General features: G+C 44.0%; 2 protein-coding genes across 6 annotated transcripts in view; one reads left to right on the top strand and one right to left on the bottom strand.

The window, feature by feature from the left end:
- The window catches only part of FBXO34 (F-box protein 34), a 76,175-nt gene extending 71,189 nt beyond the window's left edge, over positions 1-4,986 (top strand). For all 4 annotated transcript variants that reach the window (XM_055437380.1, XM_055437381.1, XM_055437384.1 and 1 more), the window contains one exon: positions 1,984-4,986. In XM_055437380.1, coding sequence (XP_055293355.1) covers positions 1,984-4,135 — 2,152 coding nt within the window. In that variant the 3' untranslated portion in view covers positions 4,136-4,986. The remainder of the gene's footprint in view (positions 1-1,983) is intronic.
- A 375-nt stretch (positions 4,987-5,361) lies between these two features.
- ATG14 (autophagy related 14) overlaps positions 5,362-25,557 on the bottom strand; it is a 44,192-nt gene continuing 23,996 nt past the window's right edge. The window contains exons 6-11 of one of the 2 annotated variants that reach the window (XM_088839578.1): positions 25,127-25,356; positions 23,383-23,500; positions 21,864-21,954; positions 21,696-21,781; positions 14,714-14,810; positions 5,362-5,872 (exon numbers count right to left, since the gene is read on the bottom strand). In XM_088839578.1, coding sequence (XP_088695704.1) covers positions 5,846-5,872; positions 14,714-14,810; positions 21,696-21,781; positions 21,864-21,954; positions 23,383-23,500; positions 25,127-25,356 — 649 coding nt within the window. In that variant the 3' untranslated portion in view covers positions 5,362-5,845. Of the gene's footprint in view, positions 5,873-12,248; positions 14,811-21,695; positions 21,782-21,863; positions 21,955-23,382; positions 23,501-25,126; positions 25,357-25,557 lie in introns of those variants that run through there. The other variant, XM_055437388.2, reaches the window with a different exon arrangement.

The raw sequence follows: 25,557 nt of genomic DNA, 5'->3' as shown, positions 1-25,557 counted from the left end.
TAGGAATATAAGAGAGGCCTCTTATATTCATTTATTTTATTCATATATATCTTTATCTTCTTCTTGAGGAATTCTGGGTAACTCCTTGTAAAACTTATTTATAGAATATAATGATTCTGTATTCTATAAAATATAAAGCTGTTAAAAATGCTTCAGTGCACACAAGGAGGTGATCTCAACAGATGTAGGCTGTAATTGCCAAAATTCAGAAACAAATCAATCTGATCTATTTCAGGGGTATCTTTACTTTGTGTGCCTTAAAAGTAAGGTTTTTCTTTACCTAGCTGGAAGATATTCATATCCATATTTCTTCTTTTAGCTGAGTCTGGACTCTAGGAATTAAATTTGAAATGAAAGGTAAATTTGTTCTGGATAATCACTTTCATTCTTGATGGATAAAACTGCTATCTGAAAGCAATCACTGTGAAGGCTGCCACAGTGCAGGCCCTGCGTAACTGTTAAGGAGCAAATGAGAAAGGGATGTGATGGACTGCCCCAAGTGTATGTCTTAGACTGTATCCCTAGGAACAAGAGTGGGTTCAGAGCCCACATGCTTAGACCTGTGAAAGCCCTTGCCTCACTCCTACCAATCTGACTGCAGGTGTTCATTTTGGGCTGTAGGTTTATTTTATGGGAGACCAGACATCCCAACAAGACTTGTTTTTCTCAGCCCAAGGTGTTCTGTGTAGCAGTGGGATATCTTGACATACAAACTAACAAAAATTATTAAATAATCTAGTATACCAGTTCAGTTCAGTTGCTCAGTTGTGTCCGACTCTTTGCGACTCCATGGACTGCAGCACCCCAGGCTTCCCTGTCCATCACCAGTTCCCGGAGCTTACTCAAACTCATGTCCATTGAATCGGTGATGCCATCCAACCATGTCATCCCCTTCTCCTCCCGCCTTTAATCTTTCCCAGCATCAGGGTCTTTTCAAATGAGTTATTTCTTCGCATCAGGTGGCCAAAGTATTGGAGTTTCAGCCTCAGCATCAGTCCTTCCAATGAATATTCAGGACTGATTTCCTTTAGGATGGAGTGGTTGGATCTCCTTGAAGTTGAAGGGACTCTCAAGAGTCTTCTCCAACAGCACAGTTCAAAAGCATCAATTCTTTGGCACTCAACTTTCTTTAGAGTCCAGTTCTCACATCCATACGTGACTACTGGAAAACCCATAGCTTTGACTAGACTAGTATCCCAATCCCCCAGTTAACATTTCAACTCAGACCTGGAGAGGAAGTGACTTACCCAAGGTAAAATCACCCTGTCTAGCTAATTAGTGATATGACAAGGACTAGAACATGTATCTCTGAATGTAATCATCTTTGTAATTTATAAAATGGTTCCCATCTCCACCCCTGGCCAGGGAACAAAACAGGAACTTTTTTCCTGAACCAGTGAATTAATGAAGATTGTGGACTTTGTATTTTATTTGCAGAGAATTTGACAGTTAAGAGCTTATACAGATAGATTGTTAGTTATAGATGTCTAAAATATTCAACAGGTAAGAATAGATTAGAAAGCAATATAACAATTCTGATAGACTATTTTGCAATCAATAAAATGCTAGTTATGGTGACTTGGAAAAGCATTACTATACCAGGGATTTTGGATGGATTTCTTTTATACTATTTTTTCTTCTATACTGTGTCTTATACTGGTACTTAAGTATCTTTAGTAAGTTCAAATTTCTTACTAATTTTATGTATAGAATGTTAATTAATGCCGGTCTGAAATTCCTTTAGTCACTCAGTCTGAAATTTATTTTCCAGCATGTAAACCATGGAAAGTAGTTGTTTTTGCTTTTGTTATTCTTGATTTGTATATGAAAAACTAGTGGAAATGAGAATTGGAAGAGATTTAGTGAACTGAAAGATAATGTTTCTATTACTTGCTAGAACCATGTGAGTATAAGTTTTTTTTTAAAAAGCTTTTCTAAAAATAAAATCAGACTCTTAATCAAATGTGTATTTCCTTCTTGTAGAACCTCTGTTATGCACCTTAAGCCATACTGGAAACTCCAGAAGAAAGGGCAACCTCTGGAAATCGACACAGAAACTCAGAGAACTCCTATGAGCCACCAGTGGGCTATCAGCGATGAAAAATGCAAAGGTAGCTATATGAAATCAAGTGTCTTTCCTTCAGCCTCTCTTGGTAAAGCATCATCTCGAAAGCCTTTTGGAATCCTTTCTCCAAATGTTCTGTGCAGTATGAGTGGGAAGAGTCCTGAAGAGAGCAGCTTGAATGTTAAAACCAAGAAGAATGCACCGTTGGCAACGATCCACCAGGGTGAAGAAGGGGAAGGGCCGCTCGATATCTGGGCTGTTGTGAAGCCGGGAAACACCAAGGAAAAGATAGCATTCTTTGCAGCCCACCAGTGCAGTAATAGAATAGGATCTATGAAAATAAAGAGCTCCTGGGATATTGATGGGAGAGCTACGAAAAGAAGGAAAAAATCAGGGGATCTTAAAAAAGCCAAGATACAGTTAGAAAGGATGAAGGAGGTCAACAGTAGATGCTACCAGCCTGAGCCTTTTGCATGTGGCATCGAGCATTGTTCTGTGCATTACGTGAGTGATGGCGGGGATGGCATGTATGCCGGGAGGCCTCTTTCGGTCATACAGATGGTTGCCTTCCTTGAGCAAAGAGCCAGCGCTCTGCTAGCCAATTGTGCAAAAAACTGCACTAACTCACCTGCTGTGGTGCGGTTTTCTGGGCAATCCAGAGGTGCACCCCCCGCCCCTGAGCCTTTGCCCGCCCCAGGAGCATGTGAAGAACCTGCAGAAAGGCGAAATCCTGAGGTTGGTGAACCACAGAGCGAGCCCGTCCGTGTCCTCGACATGGTAGCCAGGCTGGAGTCCGAGTGCCTGAAGCGGCAGAGCCAGCGGGAGCCTGGGAGCCTCTCGAGGAATAACAGCTTTCGCCGCAATGTGGGCCGCGTGCTGCTTGTGAATGGCACCCAGGCTGAGGAAAGCAAAGCAGACAAAGGCACCTTGGAGGTTCCTGACACTCAGGTGAAAACTGTGGGGTCAGTATCTGTGGGCTGCAGCCCCTTAAGAGCTGACCGTTGTTCTCCTCAGGGGGACCAGGCCTGGGACGGCGCGCCTCGAGGCTGTCCCTCGTTGCCGGCAGGCATGAGTCTGCACACAGACAGTGCAGAATTAGAGCCAGATCAGCAGACTGCTATGAAAAGCAGCAACAGGCACGATGTGGAGATGACAGAGGAACTTGTTGGGCCACCTTTTCCTCCTCTCACCTGTCCCCAAGCCATTGAATTGTCCACAGATGCTGTTGATGGCATTCGTGAAGAGCTTGTGCCACTTGCTAACCAAAATCCTGATCAGCGCAAAAAAGAATCTTTGTGCATTAGTATCACTGTGTCCAAGATAGAGAAAGACCAGCCTTCCAGTTCAGAGTCCTATGAAGACCCACTTCCAGGGATGTTGTTTTTTTTGCCGTCTGGTCAGCACCAGTCAGGCCATTCCCAGTCAAATGAAAGCACAACAGAAGAGTCTTCCGAGGCCAGTCAGCTTGAAGAGGCTGCTGAAGGTGACAGTTCATCTGAGGAAAAAAGTGTCTCGGTTGATTCATTTGTCCCACTGGCCTCTCCGGTGGAAAGTACATTACCAATGCTTGAGGCATCCAGCTGGAAGAAGCAGGTGTCACATGACTTTCTGGAGACCAGGTTTAAAATCCAACAGCTTTTGGAGCCTCAGCAGTATATGGCTTTTCTGCCCCACCACATCATGGTGAAAATCTTCAGGTTACTTCCTACTAAGAGTTTAGTGGCTCTTAAATGTACCTGCTGCTATTTCAAGTTTATCATTGAATATTACAATATCAGGCCAGCAGATTCTCGCTGGGTTCGGGATCCACGCTACAGAGAGGATCCGTGCAAGCAGTGCAAGAAAAAATACGTGAAAGGGGATGTGTCCCTGTGCCGGTGGCACCCCAAGCCCTATTGCCAGGCACTGCCCTACGGGCCGGGATACTGGATGTGTTGCCACCGGTCTCAGAAGGGCTTCCCTGGCTGTAAGCTGGGGCTCCATGACAATCACTGGGTCCCCGCGTGCCATAGCTTTAACCGGGCAATCCATAAGAAAGCAAAGGGGACGGAAACTGAAGAGGAGTACTGAAGTGTATGTGCGAGGCAACAGGCCGATTTAAAAACCGCAAACCGCCACCTAGATGCACCATTTCAGCAAGTATCCCTCTCAGAGCCGCCACGCCAGGAGAGTCTCTGCTACTCCATCAGGACCGCCACTGCTCAGGCAGCTTCAGTCTCTGAATTTAGGATCTGTATAAGAAAACTGGTCTTGTCATTTTACAGTGGTGCCTCACGTTTGATTCAGGGTTGTATCCCACGGTTTGACTCACCTGGCTGTGAATAACTATGCCTGTTTTCCCAAATCAAATCCTTGTGGACGAAGAGTTGCCACCATCAAGAACGTTCAGCAGAGTTCATCACAGACTATGCAGGCAATCCCCGAAAAGGGGTTCTGGGAATGTTTGGAGCACTGGCTGGCCCCGTATTTGAAATAAGTGAATAGTGTCCTATGAAAAGAAAAGCAGTACTCTTGGATGAAAAGTATGCTTATAAAGGAAAAGTCAGGCACCTTACTTAGACCTTGTATGCTTGATCTGTGAGGTTGATGTTGTGATTGGAGATGGATTTCATGCCCTGTGGTGTTTACAGTGTATATAATGGTTGTGTTTTCCTAGGGCTATGAAAGTGCACATTAAACCCGAGCGCCTTTACTTTAGATGAGTGCTTTTGGCCCCTCTGTAAATAACAACATTAAAATCCAGTTGTAAATAGTGGACGCAGACTGAACATAATCACCACAATGCAGCTAGGATAGTGTTGCAGCTACAATCGTGTGGGTTGTTTTGGGTTTTTTTGGGTTGGGGGGTCTCATCTCAAATTTGTACATCCTGTATAAAATATGAATGTTTCCCAAATAAACTATGAATGTTTTCTGTATAATATATGAATGTTTCTGAGAAGAAACTCTAAATAGTTAAAGAGGTTAACCTGTTGAAAGGATACCAAATAATGGTTTAACTGGACAACCCTAAAAGTTAGCATAGAGAACAATCCTTTGTTATATTTTAGTGATTCACCAAGAATGAGAGAATATATAGTCAGATTATAACATTTTTGTCTATTTGATTCTTTCTGTCTGGTTACAAATTTTTTTTTAACTTCAATAAAAACATGCATCTTAAGTGGAACCTGAGTTTTGCAGATTTGTTTTCTTTTTTGAGGTAACATTAGAGATACTGTAAACTGAGTCCTAAGAATTTTTTTTAAAAATTGAGTTGTTGGGAGAGGGAGAGAGATTCTCTTCTACCACTGGAAAGAGGCCATTTTCACTTAACAGTATGAGCTGACATTTTTACAAACCTTTAACACTTATTTTGCATTTGTCTGCCCAGGACTGTCTTTATTTCCTATTGGATGAGGCATTATTATCTATGCATGATGAATTAATTGTTTAGAAGTCAGTGAAGATATTTTCAGACCTGTGTTCATGTAATGCTTGGTGGGGCTGGAAAGTATCTGGCCCCAGAAAGCTGCTGTGGAGGACCTGCAAGCTAGGTTGGCTTGAATTGAGTAGTCACCAACAATCAGCTCCCGGCTGTCAGCAAGCACTGGTGAGTGTTCCGGGGGCGGGGCCGATGGCAATGATGAACGGAGACTGCGCGGGTCCCACAGAAGGATGTGAAGGTGGAGTAAAGCTTTGGCCAGGACTGCCAAGCAGAGTGGGGCGAGGCTGGAGTCGAGGGAGCCAGGTTCACCTGTGGTGGAGGTGGTGTGGCCACTGAGCGGCTTCTTTCTGCCCTTACCCTGAGGCAGTAGCTGCTCCTCCCTGAAAAGGGGAAACTAAAACTAGGAAGTGTGTCTGGGTGCTGAACAAGCAGGCACATCATGATACCCTCGGGTGGACCAGACGAGGCTGTGGAGGCTGACTCCCGCCCTCAGGCTGCTCGTGTCCTTCCTGGTGACTCTCCCCAGCCGACGTAAGGGCGAACGCTTTCCATCCCCAAGGCTGAAGTTTCCAGTACTTGTGTCCTCCCCTGTGGTTTGCTCTAAAGCAGCCGTCTCAGCGTACCTCCCTGATGTGATAGGTTTGTTTTACTCCTGATTCAGGAGTAAAGGAGATGTGTACTCGCAGGACCTCATACAGCTTGGTGTGCGGAAAGTGCCTAGTGTGTGTCAGCTTTCACTGTTATTGGCACTTGGTTCTGCATGTGCCCAGGGTGCTTCTCCCAGGTCAGCCATCCTGGATCTGGTTTTCATGTGGGACACAAAGCTGTGTGAGGGCCTGGACTGACAAAGGCGGTCCAACCCCATCTTGGCATGCAATTCTTCGGGTCCTCAGAAATCACTGATGACCCCTTTTGAACCCGATGCAAGACCCACTTCCCAGGGGTGTCTGTGTGAATGAAAAGAGAACTCTGGTAGGTGGTGTCAGAGGGTGCCTCCTCCCTGGTCTTCGTTTCTGGACAAGTGTAGCTTTTCCCCTTAGGAGAAAGATGCTGTGCTTCAGGGCCCCCTAGTGCCAAGCTGGGGAAACCAGTTCACTTCCAACTTCTGCAGCACTGCCTGCCTGACTGTAGAATCCTAGACTCACAGAAAGGAAATAATGTGGGCACGAGGACCCTAGGCTCACGCCAACTCCGCCCCCGTGTGGACCCAAATAAAACTTACCCCTTCAGGTTTTGCTCAGAGGGTCTGAAATACTTGGCCTAAGAGTGAAGTAAGCCAGAAAGAAGAACATCAATACCGTATATTAACGCATATATATGGAATTTAGAAAAATGGTAACCTGAACCCTGTATAAGAGACTGCAAAAGAGACATAGGCATTTAGAACAGTCTTTGGGACTCTGTGGGAGAGGGTGAAGGTGGAATGATTGGGGAGAATCGAATTGTAGCATGTATATTATCATAAGTTTCCAGTCCAGGTTCCAGGCATAAATTTTCCTCTGTTCAAAAAAAAAAAAAAAAAGAATTTAATAACTGCATTAAAAAAAAAAAAATGAAATACTTGGCCTAGCAGCTCTCTCCCAGCCCTCACCTCACCGTTTGAAAGAAAATCCAGAAAGCAAAGGGCAAAAGGGCCAAGGTTAAACATTTTTTTCAGGCCTTGTCAAAATGACTCTGGCATTAATATGGCCACGTAGAAGGCTCATCCACAATTGAGCATGTTCCCTGCCCTAACACTGACAACTCTGTGCACCAGGAGGCATCTCCTTGGCAGACCCCACCCTGTCCTGCCCAGCTGGTTTGCCTGGTAGTAAGTACCTCTCTACTGCCTCTTGTGTGTCTGAACCTTGCTCTGCCACTCCACTCGGGGCTCATGGAGGGCAGCTTGGCCATGCCGTCCCTCGGTGCCTCACACCCAGTACATACACATGCCATAAAAACGTTTATACCTCTACCTCTTCAGTCGTCATGTTGATGTGAGGGTGCTGCCCGGTTCTGACTGTGCTGTACTGTAACTCTAACTAGTATGAGAAACATGAAGAGGGATGAAGGGATCTGGGAGGATCTTTTCCTCTGGCCACAGCTGGTCCCAGGGAACTTTCCTGGTTAGGGTCGCTTCCGTAGCAGCCCTTGCAGTCTTGCTGGGTGACTGTCAGCTGTGTTTGGTATGATCTGGGCTTTGCTATGTTTTCCCTGGCAGCAGGTTCCTTTGGGCTTCCCGACTGCAGAAAGCTGCGAGTTGATAGTTAAGCTTGATCTCGGAGTTCCCTTCCTGGACTCTGTCCAACCACCCTTCTAACTCGGACTTGTTAGGGCCTCCCTGCCAACCTTTATGAACTGGCCTCAGATTTTTTTATTATGTGGGTCTTCGTGCACATTTTTCTTTTTTCCCTGAGCTTTAATAGCCTCTATTCCTTCTTTACTCAGCAGACTGGCTATTCTTCCTCTCCTACCTCCCATAGCCTACTTCAAAAAGACTAAAGCCTGTCTGTGCCAAAACCCTGCTGTACCATAGACTGCACCAATAACCAGAGCTGGCATTACCTAGCCCTTACTGTCAGGTACTGTGCTGTGTTTACATAAAGGTGTTCTCTGCCATGCACAGCAACTGGCACTCAGGGAATCTGACAGTTTCTGTCTCAGGTGTTGCTTTGGTTTTAGACAAGCTAGTGCTGCAGTCTCTGTGACTGGCGAAAGGACCTTCATGGGAAATGTGCAGTCCCTTCTATGACATGCATCTAAGTGTGTGGCCATAGCTGGTGTCTGCATAACCTCATGGGAAGAGCAAACATCACTGTGGTTATGAACCCTTGGGGGACTTCCAGTGTATATACATCTAACTGGTTTAAGCAAAACCCAGTTAGGCAGCAACACCTAAGCTAGGTGGTTTGCTTGATCTGGTATTATTCAGTGTCTCAGATAGTAAAGAATCTGCCTGCAATGTAGGAGACCTGGGTTTGATCCCTGGGGTGGGAAGATCCCCTGGAGAAGGGAATGGCAACCCACTCCAGTCTTGCCTACAGAATTCCACGGACAGAAAAGCCTGGCAGGCTATAGTCCCTGGGGTCGCAAAAAGTCACACATGGCTGAGTGACTTAACACATACATAATTTTAAAGGAGCAGAGCCACTAAAATTGGCAGTTGGGAAGGGAGTGGGAGCAGAGAGATGCGCATCTCCTCTGCTACAACAACCCTGGTGAGACATGGTGCTCCTCTGACTGAAACGCAAAGTGAAACCTTCCCCTCTCAAAGGCCCCTCATCTCCTCTTCACTTAGTAGAGAACAGACCTCAGAACAAACTAGTTTTGGGACCCGTTGTCTCAAATTCTTTTTGGATTAAGATTCTTTTGAGGCTATAAAAGTTTAAAATTAGAAACTTCTACTTAAATGTTTTGCTTTTCTCTTTGGAATGACAAAACCCAGCAGGGATTAGGTTCAGAAGTCAGCATTTATGGAGAAAATGGCATACAGCTGAAATGAAGTCCTGCACGTCCATCTCCCACCAGTGGAGAAGGATACATACCAGGCACAGTGGTGGGAAATGTGCAAGTCCTGTAAGAGGACTTGTGCTTGCTGAGTGATGAGCAGATCACGTCTCCTAATTAATTCGGGCAGAATCACTTGTGCTATTTTAATTATTTCCCTCCTTTACATCCACCGTCCCTACCACCCCCATCAGAGAATAAAACTGCTTTACTAACTGGTATTTTTAGATGTCTATTAAGTAGTATGAAGAGGTTGATGGAAGATTCAAAACCAGATTCAAAATCGATTATTTGCCAGTCAGTAAAATGCAGAGCACAGCTGTATCTGTTAGCGCCCTACCCATTAGAAGGGGAAACGGCCCATCTGTGTGTAACTGCATGCGTGCAGCCCAGTGGGAAGGCAGGGATGGGACAGGACTCTCTTCTGGGACAGAGCCATTGACGACCTCTGCTCTTCCTCACCAAGCCTCCTGTATGGGTAGCCAGGCACGATTCTGCTGCAGGGTGTGTGGCCTGTCATGAACAATTTTCCTTCCACCCCAGCCTGGATTGATTCTTCTAAGCAGAGACAGTGCTCTGGCTGCCCTGGCATCTAAGCTGGGATCTCTCACACCATCTTTTCCCAGGTCAGTAGTCTCCCTTCAGGCTTCCAATGTGTGCTCCACTGAGGCTCTTTATTGCATACCTTCTCAACAGGACTGTGGACACACCCCAGAAAAGAGTGAATTCAGGGAGGCTTTAAGTGTAGACAAAGGGGTAAGCCCTCCCCAGTTTTTGTGGCCCAGGGCAAGAATACTAATGAACCCTCCTACAGCCTCCCACCCACCGCTGTTTAATATTTTTCATGCTAATTAGATGAAATAGTTATTTGGGGGTATCCTGAATTAAACTATATTATACATTTTACCTATTTCTTCTTACCTTTTTAATGAGACTGCCGGAAAGTTTAGAATCACATATGTGGGCTACAATAAATATTACACTGGACAGCACTGCTATAGGTGAGTGTTTCTAAAACATTAATGCACATATGTTTTGGGCACTAAAGGTCTTGGTCAAAAGCTTTCCAGGCCTCAGCAGACTTCCTCTCCAAGGCCATCAGTGCAGCAGAACTTCCAACCTAAGCCAGTGCCAGTATCCCTAAGCCAGGAAACATGTGCACCATTAGGGTGCAAGTCCAGGGTGCTAGACATGGTCCTTCCTACTCTGACGGCAACTATTGCTGAATACATTACTGATGCAGAAGATACGCCGTTTCTATCATTATTAATCACGCTCTGGTTGGGAGATGTGTCTCTCCCATCTACTGCCTTCCAAGCCACTTGCCCGTTACTAAAATCAAGAGCCATCTACCTGCTTATGCTCTACAAATGTCTTCCTGATAATGTTCTAAATTTAGGGAAATAAGTTGCTGGGAAGGGCGGGAGAGCCCTTTCCTCAAAATCCAGGTGTCTTCTGAAGTCATAAAGTAAATGCTAAAAAGCCATGCCCAAGTTGGGGGAGATGGTGAACAAGCTGATATGGACCTGGAGGTAATAATGTGCCCTCATGACTGAGCTGCTTCCACTCTACTGACTCCCACACACTTTTCAGCTTACCTAGTGCTGTCAGATACCTCCTGCCTATTTCTCACTTTTTAAAGGGACCATTTGAATTCTCCATCAGGTTTTCTCCCCACCAGACTATTACCTTATTCCATTCTACAAAAACACAATAAAAAAGTCACTGATGCGGCTTTTGCTGTTTTACCATCCCTTTTCTTCTAGAAAAGATGGTCCCACTGGTCCTTTTTGGTTAAAAAAAAACAAAACACTTCATCTTTGGAACTCTAAGCAGACGGTGAACCCTTTTCCTGGGGGTACTTTCTCACCAGATCCTTGGAATGGGGTGCCACTGGTGGCCTTCTCTTGAGTATTTCATAGCTGGGGTTCAGATAACTGGCCCAAAAGTTGGTTTCAAATTTCCTAGTGCATGCTGTTGAAGCAATTTTCAAATGACCTCCCAACCACGAGGGACAAATTTATCCTTAGTTCTTTCCATCTGCTTCTACCCGATTCCTGCATCAATCATGATCTAACCCTGAGGGCTGGGAATCTGTGTGTACCCATTAGATGGGAGCATGTTTTTAACTTATCCAGGGAGGTGGAAGGACTGACATGGAAGCATATGCCCTATTCAGGACTCCTTCCATTTCCCTGCCTGTTCTGCTGCTGCTGGCCGGCCTCTTCCTGCAGGTAAAAAGAGTAGGATGACCACGGCAACAGTGCTTCAGCATTTGCCTGAGCTGCTCTTGCTGTTTCACAGTCATCACTCTGGCATCCCCATCCACCTTGCACATGGCCCCTCCCCACAGTAATCTAACCTTAAAGGCACAGATGACCCACCTGGAGAGACAACATAGTTATTAAAGCAGAACAAAACAGAGGGCAAGGATTCTTCTGCTCTCGTGACAGATCGCCTCTAACACTTCCCTTTCTCCTATTCTGAAGAAATCTTAGGCAGATTCCATATGGGCAACCCAGAGGCCCCATCCATCCCTCCCTCCCTCCTTAAAGGGCTGTTGCAAAATACCAAAAGTCACTGTTGGTGATCCGCATCAAATGATAGCTACCAAACAAAAATGCATCTTCAGATCAAGTATGCAACCAATTTTCAAGATGGGCCATTACTGTAATACCACTAATACTTTTTTAAAAAGTATTAACAGGCATTTTTCATCACGTGGCAAAAAATTCTTAAAAAAAAAAAAAACAACCCTATAGTTTGTATAAAATACTCCAGAGTTAGATCTTATTTTTGCTACCCTCAATTTATTATCAGTAGGAATGAGTAATCAGAGCTTGAAGAAGACATACATATTTGCAAAGTACTGTTAAAAGATTTATTGCAATAATACAATAAAAGTTTAGAAAACATTTATTTGTATGACTCAAACTGGTTTGGAAGTCGCAGAGCAGTGGGGAATCCCTGCAATGTGACGCCTCGAGGAGATTCTTTTAACAGCATGCCACCAGACGTTCTTCCCCATATTATCAATGCACAACTCCTTACATGAATTCTGTCCACTTCACAATGTTGACATTGTTCTCCCCCTGAACTTACAGATGTGCAAAACTTTTCTTCCTTACACCCCATTACAAAAACAGTCTTTAACAGACCATTTAAAGCAGCCTATGTGGTGCCTGTAAGTTTTTCTAGTATTACCTTGTTTCAACAAATCATTTTACTATGGAAAACATGACCAAGTTCTATGGCTTTTTTTGTTTGGAAAAAAAAAAAAAATACCAGCTTCAATTTTTTAAAAAGCTGTTTACAAATGGTTCTGGCACCTCCATGAGAGATTTTAATGAGCAGCAAAGAGAGTAGAAAAAACAAACAGTGGTTGAAATGTATATTTAAGAATATATACAGGGTGGATCCAGTGCAAAATAATGAAAACCAAAATATCTCAGCAGTGTTAAGTCAGTATGTTGGTGTTCAAAACCATTAAAGGTTTGATCATTTAACCCTAAGTAAAGTGCCTCTATTTGATATTAACAACAACAAAACATACCCTATCAATCCCTACATTTCCCATATCCATGTAAGTTTTGTTGAATTACTCTAGTTTGTGATATCTTCTTCATAAGATTACTTGAGAAGAACCGTGACTGCTGTGCATTTTTTCAGCTAAAGTTGTTTTCTACCCCCAAGCCCCAAATCCCAGTGTTCTAAGACTAAGCTCTTTGAGGGTCTGAATGCCTAGACAACTCTCATCTCCTGGGATTTTAAGTTCATCTGGTATTTGTTCAAGTCTACCGCAGCCACCCTCTTATGAATTACTCTACAGACATAGATGGGGCGATGCAACCCAGCAATCACGAAGGCCAGCACTTAAAACCCATGTTGGCTGTAATAAGAACCCACAAGGGGAAAAGCCTGTTTCCTCCCTCAGTGGAAAATTCATAAAGTCAGGGAACTCAGGATTCCTGGGTAAGAATAAACATTCTTTGCAATTCTACCCCAAACTCTACCAAACACTAAGTATACCAAATAGCAAGAGCTATATATAGCACCTCAGATTTGGAGGCAAAGTATCAACTATAATAATTACAACGAGAAAAGAAGCTAGGGCGGGACAAACCTCCGAGTGATTTATGAAGTACCATCATGCCAGTCACACTAACAAGATATGGTGATAATGCCTGCTAGGAATTTTTCATAGGATTTCATTTGTAGTTGTTACATAGGATTTTCTTTTGTAGTTATTAAAAATAAAAAACTACTTACATATTTGTACATAATGCCTCTCCACGGTTTTCTTATGAGATTGTCACTAAGAGAAGGACAAGACACATTAGCTGAAAATGATCTCTTGGTGAGAGAAAATTCTTTCCATCAGAGCTTTCCCAGGATAGAGAAGAGCAGTATTAGCTATAATGAAGTGCTCTGCATTTCAGAGCAAAGGTAGTGTCCTTAGAGCAACAAAGACCTAGGAAACAAACAAGCAGGGTGTTTTCCCTGGAGAAACCTGCTACTTACTAAAGCCCTTAGAAAGAAACCAGACAGCAGAAGAATGACCAGAGGCCACTTCAGTGGCTTTTAACCTGTGCCCAGGCAGGCATTTGGCTTCCATAAGGAAACAACCTTAATGACTTACTTTTTACCCACAGAAAATAGTTCAATTTCAAAATGCACACGGTGTGGGTGGTAGGAATTCAGTCTAGGTAAGAATGAACTTAATTTCCCTCAAAACACAAGAAAACAGTTCTTAAATCTCTAGGACAGTATTGCAGCCAGCATTTCTTCTCTTCATGGATATAGGTCCTGAAGAAAAAAAGACCTTGGTTTCTTTGGTGTGTGGGAGAAAGAAAACAGGAATGTCTAACGGGCCACAATGGAGCAGCACAAGTGAAATCACTTTCAAACTACCTCTCTCCCTCCAAAAACTAAAACAAGACTTTAAAAACCCACCCTTTTAAAACGAAACAAAACTTCTTGACCTAAAAACCGAACATGACCAAATTATAAAGAAACCACGTGTTTCAAATTGCCTGCTGATTCTCTGTACAAAAAATTAATGGCATAAAAACGAACTCATATTAAACAGTTTTCAAGTCCTAATCATGAAGAATCACTTCCCTGTGACTCAATCTCTGAAACAAAGTGTTTAGCAACAGTCTTAGCATCACAAGGGACCAATATGTCAGCCATGTCTGTGGGGTCCATGGCCCGTCCTCAGTGGGAGCTCCCTGCATTTCTGCCTCAACAGAAGTGACCAAACAGGGCCTTCCTCCACAGCACTGGTCTGGGAGAAGGACCTGTGACCCCTCTGTTCTGTTAATTATCATAAGCATGTCAGTCACCACCTCTGCCCAGTTGACCAAGAGAAATGCTAGACTCCTGCTTTAAAAAAAAAAAAAACAACAACCCCAACAGCTTAACTTCTTTTTGTTCCAGGCACTATCTTAGCTAAACACATGTTTACTAGAGAGTGGAAGAAGCGCTTTCTCCAGGCTGTAGTGGCGCCTCTTGGTCACTGCCCGTTAACGGTGTCCAGTGTAAGCTTTAAACCAGGAGGTGACTGAGGCCGCAGCCGACGAGATCATCCCACCAGCACTGCTGCTCGCGATGGGCGGGGACGCCTGGCTGCTCTGGCTCTGGGAGACTTCCACCGGCTGGGAAGGGATGTCGCAGAACCGGGGGCTTGGCAGGTTCTCCCAGTCCGTGCCCAGGTCAGTTTCCTCATCACTTACGTGCTCATCTCCACTCTCATCTGATTCTCCAGCAACTCCAGGATCCACAAATTCCATGGACTCCTCCAGGTCTGCTCGCACTTCAAAGGGTCCTGATCTGTGGGCAGACAATGAGACAAGCGCCACTCTCACGACTGAAGACCTGATGGGACACAGGGGACCAGAGCCATCGCTGCACCCTCTGCTGGCCTAGAACTGAGTGCTTCTTTACCTAAATAAGGGGCTTCCCAGGTGGCTCAGTGGTAAGCACTGTGTCTGCAGACTTGGGTTCAATTCCTGGGTCAGGAAGATCCCCTGGAGTAGGAAATGGCAACCCACTCCAGTATTCTTGCTTGGAAAATTCCATGGACAGAGGAGTCCAGCAGGCTGCAGTCGCAAAAAGTTGGACATGACTGAGCATGCATCCAGTTACCTAAATAATGATGGCCATCCAAGTAATGAATAAAACCACCACATGACACCTTCCCTCAACTCGACCTACTTGTGAAGACCCTGAATGGAAAAAGCCCATCCACTGAGACCAGGCAAGCTTGTTCAACATGTGATTCCCTATTTCAGACAACTGCTGTATCTACGCATTCCAATGAGAGAATATCAGCTGAGGTATACGCTGGTAGATTTGTGGAACAACAGAATGTACAGGTGTTCTCTGCCTTATGTAAGACCCCAGTTACTAAACTCCTAACACTCACAGGGGCTAAATGACAGAGTTACATGCATGTTAACAACACTTCCTTGGATTTATGTCAACAGCAAGCTCTTGCACACATTTTAAGATTATCATTACATAATTTTCTAGGGACACATTTATAGCATTGAACGAGATACAACTATTCATAATATATTCATCTGGAATAGTACGTATTTCTGTACTGTGTTTCAAGAGAAAGCTATTTTTATTTCCCAAAGGTCCCCAATGACATCATCACCTCCAAACCAGGCCTCATCGCCTGTGATGGTTCCTCAGTGCCACTGTGGAACCCGTGTCAACAGGTTCCACAAAGCCCCTGCTCCTTCTCCTTGCCCTCTTCCCAGCTCCTGCCTCGGGGGAGCCAGGCTGCGTTTCCTTCAGGTGGACAGTCACCCTGCCTACTGCCCTTCTGGGGGATTTCCCTGCAGCCAGCTACAGGATTGGACCAGTCACCCAGCAGCCCTTTTCTATCCCCTGTGGTCCCCAAGATAAGGACCAAGGCCTTGTTCACTGAAAAATTTCACTGATAGTGATTTAGGGGAAAATGACAGACATTAGCAAAAGTAATGGAGACATAAGAAAAAAGAATTGTAGAGCCCGTCATTTTACTTCATGGTCCAAAACTCTCTGCACCCTTTTGAATGCTAACACTAACCTCGAGGGTACCTCAACAGACCTGTACCTTCTGACTCACTTTTTTCAGGGTCAGGCAACCTTCATTCTTTCAAGACAACCGTGGATCCCAGCTAGAACACGCAACAGTAATAGCTAACATTTCTGTTCAGGTCTGGGGGCCTTACAAGTATGAATTAAATTGGAAGAGGCACTGCAGGGCTCCCCCTCGGTCTGCAGTGAAATTTACTTTTCAAAGAGCCACTCAGACCAGGGGTGCCCACGGTGACCAGGCCTCCGTCCTGCCCAGTAGCCCTCACCGTGCAAGAGGTAAAGGGAGGACCGGGGCCTCTCCCCAGCATCTCTCAACCTCTGAGCCGCCACGCCAGCGCCTGCGCTCAGTCTCTTTCCGCTTCCTGGAAAGGCTCTCCTTACAGCTGTCTCGTCCCCCTTCTCTCTTTTTTTGGAGAGGTCTACCCCAAAGATGTTTTTGCAGATTCTTCTCCTCCCAGCTCCACTCACAAATACCCTCCAGCCTGCCAGAGCTCTCCAACTGAGGTCTGCTAAACTCTCACGCTCGTCTTCTCTGATGTCTGAGCCCACTAGGCTCAAAATACAAGCCAGCAGGGACTCTCCCCCTCCTGCCTCATGCTCCTGCCTGCTATAAGCAAATAAGCCCCCCTTTCCACCCTCACTGGTCCCCCCAGCTCCGGTCCTCTCTGCACCCCACCCCACCTCCTGGTCAGGGTCCCGTCTCCGCTCAACCTCCCTTCACCCTCCTCGCTTACTGAAGGAGGAGCTACTAGCCCGCTCCTCTTCCCATGGCAGCTGCCCACCAAGAACACAATTTAAGTGCCTCTGCCACTAAGAGGGATTGAGCCTTAGTCCCTGTTTTCCTGAACACAAAAGTCTTGGATTCTGTTCTGTCCAGGAACCTCATCATCTACTGCGCCCCCAGGCCCCTTATCATCTCCCAACGCCCCCAGGACCCTTCACAGACCCTGGCCAGCTCCCCACAGCAGTCACTTCCTTCCAGCCAGCCCAAGAGGCACAACCTGTTTTCTATTCCTTTCTGATGCTGCCAGATCTACCCTTGGGGTCCTTCTTGGCATGAGACTGCCATCATCCACGGACCTCCTCTTTAAGGAAAAGAGGCAGGAGCGACGCAAGGTGAGGAAAATGACACTTCCTCCAGGGAGAGCTCCCTGCTGGAAGCCACCTGGACTCCAGTTTTCTGCTCGGAATTCCACAAAGCAGAGTCCAGCTGGCCTGAAGAAGGTGCCGAATTAAGTACTTCTAATGAAAAATAAGCCATTAAGATGATTCCCAAAGTGACAAGTCAGAACAATTTTAGTTCCGACGAGTAACCTACATCTCCGAGAACCTGCAAAAGCAGAAGACATTTCTCCACTCAACTGCTCTCCCATCACTTCTAGCTTAGAGATGATCTGCCCAGCACACCCCAAGCCACACACACATCAACACAGAATTAAGTCTTTTCACTTAATGTCTTTGGGAATAAAGATTATAAAATCATTCCTTTAATTTTCAGTTTAGCTGAATAACTGACATCCTTTTATTCAAGACTCTGAAGTTAAGAGTACTCATTTTTCATGATCCTGAAGGCAGTTAACTCTTTATCGACTAAGGGAACAATTTTTTGGCTTTTAGGAAGTCTCTTGCAAAATATTTCAAAATTATTATCTGATAGAATATACGACCTCAAGAGTGAACCCTAAAGTAAGCTATAAACTTTGGATAAAAATGATGTGTTAAATATGGTAAAGGCTGGATCAGATAGGAAAAAAAACCAACCAAACAACAAAATCCAGGGGGAAATTCTGATGAGGATAACTGCATGGTCTCAAAATGTCTCCTAAATGTCTGCTTATTAGTTGTAAGGAAGGAAAAAAATAGAGGAAGTGTAAAGAGGAGAAGCTGGAGAGCATCTTGACTAGGTGATCAAATTAACATCACCAGTGAGGGACAGATGGCCACAGTGGGCCTTGGATGTGACAGCCAGAAGATATTCACCTAGGTGGCATTCCAGCCTGCAATGTACACCTGATCCACATTTCAAGGAAACAGCAAACTCAGAATAAAAGATCTATTTAAAAACAAACAGACGGTAATGTCGTGAAAACAAAGTAGACTGTGGTAACCATTCCAGATTTAAAGGGTAAAGAGATAACAGCAACTGAACACAACATCCAACTCAAGACTGGATCCTGTACTCAGGGGCGGTGCTATCGAGGACATTACCTGGTCCAGACAAAACGTGCATCTGGGCACTAGAGAACCGGATCTATTAGATCTGTTGATGTTGATAACTGTATTGTGGTTAAAAGCAAGAAAATGGCCCTATTTTTAAGAAATACATATTGAAGTACTTAAGGGGTAACAGCCATGATGCATGTAACTTATCCTCATAGAGGTCAGGAAAGAAAAGTTTTTGTGCATGTATGTACGTATTTACGAAGATAAGAGACACAAACTGCACAGATGAGAAAGCAAACATGGTAAAATACAGACAAAGGCGAATCTGGGTAAAGGGTCTAAGTGTTTTTGTCCTATTTTTATTTTATTGCTATTTTTCTGTAAATTTATTTCAAAGAAGAAGTTTATTTGGGGCTCAGGATGGGATCCTCAGTTCAGCTAGTCTTAATGGAAGCTGGCAGAACCCAGGTTCTTGCACCAACCTCTCTGAAGTCTTAATTCCAACTGAGGCAGGTGTGAAGGGGGACCTGACTCGTGAAGCTCACTTCCCACCCTTCTGGTTCACAGACACGAATTCAACAGCCTGGCTGTGCGTGTGTACTCCTGTCAGACCGAGCCCTCAAAATGGAGGGCAGCCCAAAGAAAACTTCATGCCCACCAAGGCAATCTGCCCTAAAAGAAAGGTGTTTCTTCTCCAGCAACACTGGGTATCATCAAGCCTTTCCATTTTTGTCAAACTTATGGCTGAAAACTACTGACAGAAAGCTATTTAGAATAGTGATGCTTTATTGATTGAGGCTGAAGATTTTTTCATTTGAACACTACTTGTACTTCTGTGTGAAATTCCCGCCTAAATCCTTTGTTTATTTTTCCATCAGGTTTGTCTGTCTTTTACTGATTTGAAAGATTTAAGTCTAGATTTTAATCTGCTGCCTATTACAAAGGTCACAAAACACACCAGCTGCTCGTCTTTAACTTTGTTTATGGTGTCTTTTACCAGAGATCTAGTTTTGACACAGTCAAATGTGTAACCCCTTTCCTTTATGGTTTCTGGGTTTTGTACGTTGCATGCAAATTCCCTCCCCACAGTGTCTTTCCTCCTAGTTCCTTTATAGGTTTTGTTTTTTTTTTAATAAAGTAGTAAGGTCTTTTATATCATCTGGAATTTATTTTTACATGTGGAATGCAGTATGATTTCAACTTTTCCCCCACAGAAATACCCAACTGGCCCACCACCACTGAGCTGCTATTGTTATCCGATTCAACATGCCACCCTATCGTTTACGATGTTCCTACACATGCACACACGCGCACCTGTTTCTGGACTCTGTTCTCTTCCTCTAAGTGCTCCACCTATCTGCATGCTGAGAGCAGGGAATAAAGGTTTTAATTACCTTCATACTACGTTTTAAAGGTGCCAAGCCCATCCCTTGTTCTTCTTTCAAAATTTCCTTTCAGACTGTGTTTCTAGCTGAACTTTGGAAATCAACTTAAGTTCCATGAAATATCTGTTGAAATTTCTGATCAGATTTCCTTTTGGGCAGAAATGGCATTCTTACCATACTGAGCCTTCCCATCCCAGAAAACACTAAGGGCCTTCACAGCCTTGGGCTTACTTATTCAGTTCAATACCTCATACAGTGCCTGGCAGACATTCCGGAAATACATGCTGAATCATTTTTTAAGTGTCATATTTTCTTTATATAGGTTAGCAAGTATTTGGTAAGGATTATTCTTAGATAATTTATATTTTTTGTTGCCACAATAGAAAGGACCTTTTATCGGTTACATTTTCTAACTAGTTGCTGTTGGCATATAAGAAAGCAATTGCTCTTTGTATGGTGAACTTGTATCTAGCCACCACTGAATAATCAATTCCAGTGGTTTCTTAGTTCTCCTGGATAACCAGTTTGATAATCATACCATCTACATTGTCACCTTCTTCCCAATATAAACACACCTTCTTTGTAAAAATGTTTTGCCTTGAGGAGTAACATAGCAGTGATAGTAGGCATTCTTGGACTTTTCTGACTATAAGGGAAAGACTCTATTAAATATTACCTAAGTAACATGTCAGTAAATACACTAGTTTTTGATGTAGGTTTGTAGTAAATATCCTTTATTAATAACCTATTTTTAAATTTTTAATAATTTTCCTTTAATTATTAATGAGAACTGAATTTTATTCAGTGCCTTTTTATCATCTATCACGTCAATCTTACACAGGTCAAGCAGTTGGCCCACTGTCCATATATGTTGGCTCAATAAATATTAGCTGTTATTATCAGAGATAAATTTCCTCATGTGGAATCCTTTACAAATAATGTACAGAGAAGACAGCAGCAAACTCACAAAAATAGGCATCAACCACTAAAAACGGGATGGCTACCTTAACAGGTTCCTGTGGCCTGTGAATTAATGCATGTGATTTGGGGTGAGGCAAATAACCTCCCTATAAAATGATGTCGAATTCTAGGTGTAGGTGCAATTCCCTGGAGAGATTTCATAGCTTTCTCCAGAAGGCGCTATGTTCCAGAAAAGTGAAGCCCTGTTTTAGGTGGGGGGAGAGGTGAGAAGACACACAAGACAAGGTTAAGAGCAGATGACCAAGATTAGGCTCACTGGTCAGTGGAGGGGGTCTCCCCTAGAGCCGTGGTTCTAGTATTGAAGAAAATGAATGATGGGGGAGGGAGTCCTCAAAGAACTTTCCCACCTTTTATTTTCCTTTGTTCTCTTTCAAAAATTCAAATACGTTAACCAAGTCATATCTGCAGAAATATACAGACCAACTTCTCAGAGCAAGGGAAAAAGATAAGCATCCAGAAAACGGGTGCTGGATGGTCCCAAAGATAAGTCTCATCTATGTTGTGCTTCTGTGGGCTTAGAGACTAGAAAGATCCCACAGACCAGCCTGATTGGTCATTTTGGTGAACTGATTCCTCTTCTTAGGATAATGGGGTTTCAAACTAGTTCATTTCATAAACTTTCTAATACCCTTTATCTCCAACAAATGGCGGCCAGATGGACTCAGTGACAAAAAGAAAACAGGGAAGGATTATTATGATGCGAAAGAATGAACAGGCACAAAAGAAAATGTGTAAGAATCGGGGGAGACACTAGGCCGAGCTAAGGAAGAAACAGATGTGGATTCAAAGAAACAGCCTCTGGTCTTCAGAGACAGAACAAGAAGTCCCCACTCCAGGAACATATGGCTTCTATTCTGCTGTAGGTGTTAAAAATGGTTGCCATTTATTTCCTCTTAGAAAAGCTTATGTAAGGACCACAAGGGATCAAACACAACTAACCCTTGTTTCCTTCTGGACAGGACTGTGTTATCTTTGTCCCATCTAGAGTTTGGGGCTGGGGATCAGGCCCCTGCACCCTGCTCACAGGTACAGCAACTTTACTTGCAAGTCATCACAGTAACACCACTTAGAAAAAAGCAACAAACACCCTTCTTACCTGCCTAAGTGTTCAGAGTTCGGACTGACCAGGTACATTAGATTCCTGAGTGTATGCAGTGGCTGTAACTGATCTAAATTTACATGCTAGAAAAAGTGGAAAAAAAAAAGATTAATATTTTCAACCATGTAACAAATTAAAATTGAGCTCACAGCATATTTTCCATACCTGGGAAAAGCACAGGTAAAGAATATTTGCATTCAGTTTCTTCACTGCTCGAGTAAATTTCTGTCTGCTGAGATTTTCTCCACAAAATTCACTGCAAAACAAATGGACAATGTGTAAAGTCGTGATTCCTGAAGAAATTCTGGTAAAATATTCATTTTAAAAAGTATGCTTTTCACTACAGTTAGCACAAGACACACCCCAAGTCCTTTGCCTCATAATAAACTGCACTTATCAGAAACTTTCTAGGAATGAGCTACTGCTCTCCCGGAGAGCAACTTCACTGCATCCAGAAATTACACATGCATGTACCCTGTGACCAAGCAGCCCTACTTCTGAAAACATACTCTGCACAAGTATCTGCACACTAATGGACTAACGAATGGACAGGATTATTCTCTGAGGTATGAACAGGGGACACAGCAGATGGGTAAGATTTTGGCACATTTGTACAAAGGAAAACTCTGCAACTATCCACATTAGGCGGAGGGACGGCTAAAGCCAACAGTGGCTGTACAAGGTCCCCACGGGATCCGCAGACTTGGGTCCCCACTGCCTCATTCTCTCCCTCTCCCCGGGCTCTACACCTGCCCTTCTCCTTGCCCAGGGATCCCCGTGGCCTGCTCCCAGCCTCTGCCAGGTTCCCACAGGACCCACACCCACCCTCTCAGATGTGGTAAACCCTTCCTTGCCCCGCATTCCCGCTTTCTCCTGCTCTAATGTCCTCTCCAACCCTCATCACCATCTGACACCACGTTCATTTACTATGTGTCTCTCTGTTAAAATTAAGTACCAAATGGGCAGAGGTTATATTTTCATCACCAGCATACCCCTCCAGCACCTAGAACAGTGCCGAGCACATAGCACGTGCTCAAAAAATCTTCATAAATAAAAACAAATTTAAAAAGCAAGGCATAAAACACCTTAGTTTAGCGCAATACCTTTTGTGCTTAAAGGGCGGTGGTGGGGATGGGGGTAATAACATACATTACATTTACTTGAAATGCAAGGATAACCGGTGGGAGGTAGGAAGGTCTTAGGAACTGGGTGGACTATAAACCTTTACAATTAAATTAAAAAGTGTTACAATTTACTCAGTTCTTACACATAAGCATGCCCTCTGCATATCCTGGTTTTCCCTTAAATTTAATCTTTTCGAATGAGAGAATTCTGTGGTCTTTTCAAACACGTCACATGCAATTGTAAGATAATGACACAAATTTGCACATTGGGCTTATCTAGTATTTCATGGTCAGATCTTTTCTCTCTAGAAAATCCTTAGATTCTTTTTTTTTTCTTTCCTGGCCATACATGAGACATACGGGATCTGACCAGGAATCTAATCCATGCCCCCTGCAGTGGAAGTGCAGTCTTAACCACTGGACCACCTGGAAAGTCCCAATAATACTTACATTCTTTTCCTTCCCCAACTCCCCTCCCATTGTTTTAATTAGAATAAAGAACACAATAGGAACATGAGAGAGCCATGATAAACATGACATCACTGCTTTCAATTACTTGCCTGTTGCACAGCTTTTTGGGAAGATTTATGTCGAGTATATGAGACAAAATGTTGACCAGCTGAGTCGCGTAGCACAATGCAGCGCTGATCGTGTAAGCAGGGTTATTATGCTCCATGTCTATAAAGTAGATAAACAATAGCCATACACAAAAAAACTTCAATTTCAACAAAAACATTAATGAATCTAAATTTCTGGGATGTGTGGTTTTATCAATACATTACTGACGGCTAAGCTTTACTCTTTACTAATAAAAGGTCCATGGCCAGACATTAATATTTCATTATTTATAATTTTTGATGAGTGGAATATAACCTAAGCAAATGGGCCTAACCAGACCCCACATAAATGAAGTCTGAACTGCTTGGATAATGCATTATTTATGCAATTAATGGCCAACTTAAAAGTCACCTCCTCAGAGAGGCCTCCCCTGACTGGAGCCTGGTAGGCTGCAGTCCATGGGGTTGCTACTAGTCGGACACGACTGAGCAACTTCACTTTCACTTTTCACTTTGACGCATTGGAGAAGGAAATGGCAACCCACTCCAGTGTTCTTGCCTGGAGAATCCCAGGGATGGCGGAGCCTGGTGGGCTGCCGTCTATGGGGTCGCACAGAGTCGGACACGACTGAAGCGACTTAGCAGCAGCAGGAGCTGTAGCCCCACCCCATGAAGGTGCTGGTTCTGCCCACAGCCAACACTCAGTGTGTGATGCCTTTGACCATTAGTTGCTTACTTTCCTCTGCACAGAGAAGCAAAGGGCTACACCTGCCTTGGTGATATCACTTTGTATCACCAGCAGCGTGCATGACAGAAAGCACTCATTAAATACTTTCTGGATAACTAAATGCATCATCTTTCTCCACCAAAGAGAACCTAGTGGCATTTTAAAGGGTTTTTCTACTGACGTATTTCAATCTCCACTTCAGTTCAGTTCAGTCGCTCAGTCGTGTCCGACTCTCCGCGACCCCATGAATCACAGCACGCCAGGCCTCCCTGTCCATCACCAACTCCCGGAGTTCACTCAAACTTATGTCCACAGAGTTGGTGATGCCATCCAGCCATCTCATTCTCTGTCGTCCCCTTCTCCTCCCGCCCCCAACCTTTCCTAGCATCAGAGTCTTATTACTAATCTCCACTTAGGATTGGTAAAAAAAAAAAAAAAAAAAAAGTTATTTACAAAGTTAGTAGCTATAAAAATGGGACCCAACAGGTTAAATACACTTTTTTAAATAGTGAGATCTTTTTATATAAGTAACATTTGACCCCAGAAGGTGAAATATCTAAAAAAAGATTAACACGTTTTCAGTCCATTCATCGATTCAGAAAATGTGGCATAGCTACACAAATGAATATTATTCAGTCATAAAAGGAATGAAATGTATATGCCACAATGTGGATGAACTTTGAAAACCACACACTAAGTGAAAAAAGCCTGCCACAAAAGGCCACATGCTGTAAGATCCCATTTCTGTGAAACAAACAGAAAGCATCCACAGAGGCAGAAGGCAGGACAGTGGGTGCCAAGAGCTGGGAAGTGGAGGGGATGGGAGTGACCGATTCGAGCCCCAAGTTTTTGTCTGGGATGAGAAAAGTGCTTTTGATCTTGACAAAGGTGATGGCTGCACAACACTGTGAATGTACTAAGTCCTGCTTGCTGACTCTATAACTGTTCATTTTGTACAGAAATTTTACCTCAATTAAAAAAAATTTTATAAAAGTTTTTGAACACTATCTTGCTTCTCACCAGGCCCCTGCGTGGTTTTCTTCTCTTCCACCCAGTTGTAGTAGGCCGAGTAGTCCCCGTTGTTGGGAAGGCTAATCCAAGGCCCCGTGATGCTAATGCTGGTGTCCCCGTTGTGGTCATCACAGACCCATCGCCCAGAGAGGTAAGTCGTCCTCCGCGCTTCAGCGAGCTTGCTCACAGTGCTGGAGGTCATGGCGCTGTCACTCTCTGAAGACACGTCTGCGGGATCTCTACAAACCAAAGATCATGCGGAGGTAAAGGTGCTGGATTTTAAACAGTGTGCAGTTACTTGGCAGGTACATGGAACACGGGGATGATGCATGAAAGGACAGGGATTTAATTGGAAAATACAGAGATAAGCAAGACCTTCCAGAGGTGAAGGACAAAGCAGCTGTGGCAGAGAAGCGCATAGTATGTGGGCATGATGGCAC

Source organism: Moschus berezovskii, chromosome 9, assembly GCF_049115385.1.
Source record: "Moschus berezovskii isolate FMDL1 chromosome 9, NW_MosBer_1.0, whole genome shotgun sequence".
Taxonomy (NCBI): domain Eukaryota; kingdom Metazoa; phylum Chordata; class Mammalia; order Artiodactyla; family Moschidae; genus Moschus; species Moschus berezovskii.
This window is presented reverse-complemented; position numbering and strand designations above follow the sequence as displayed.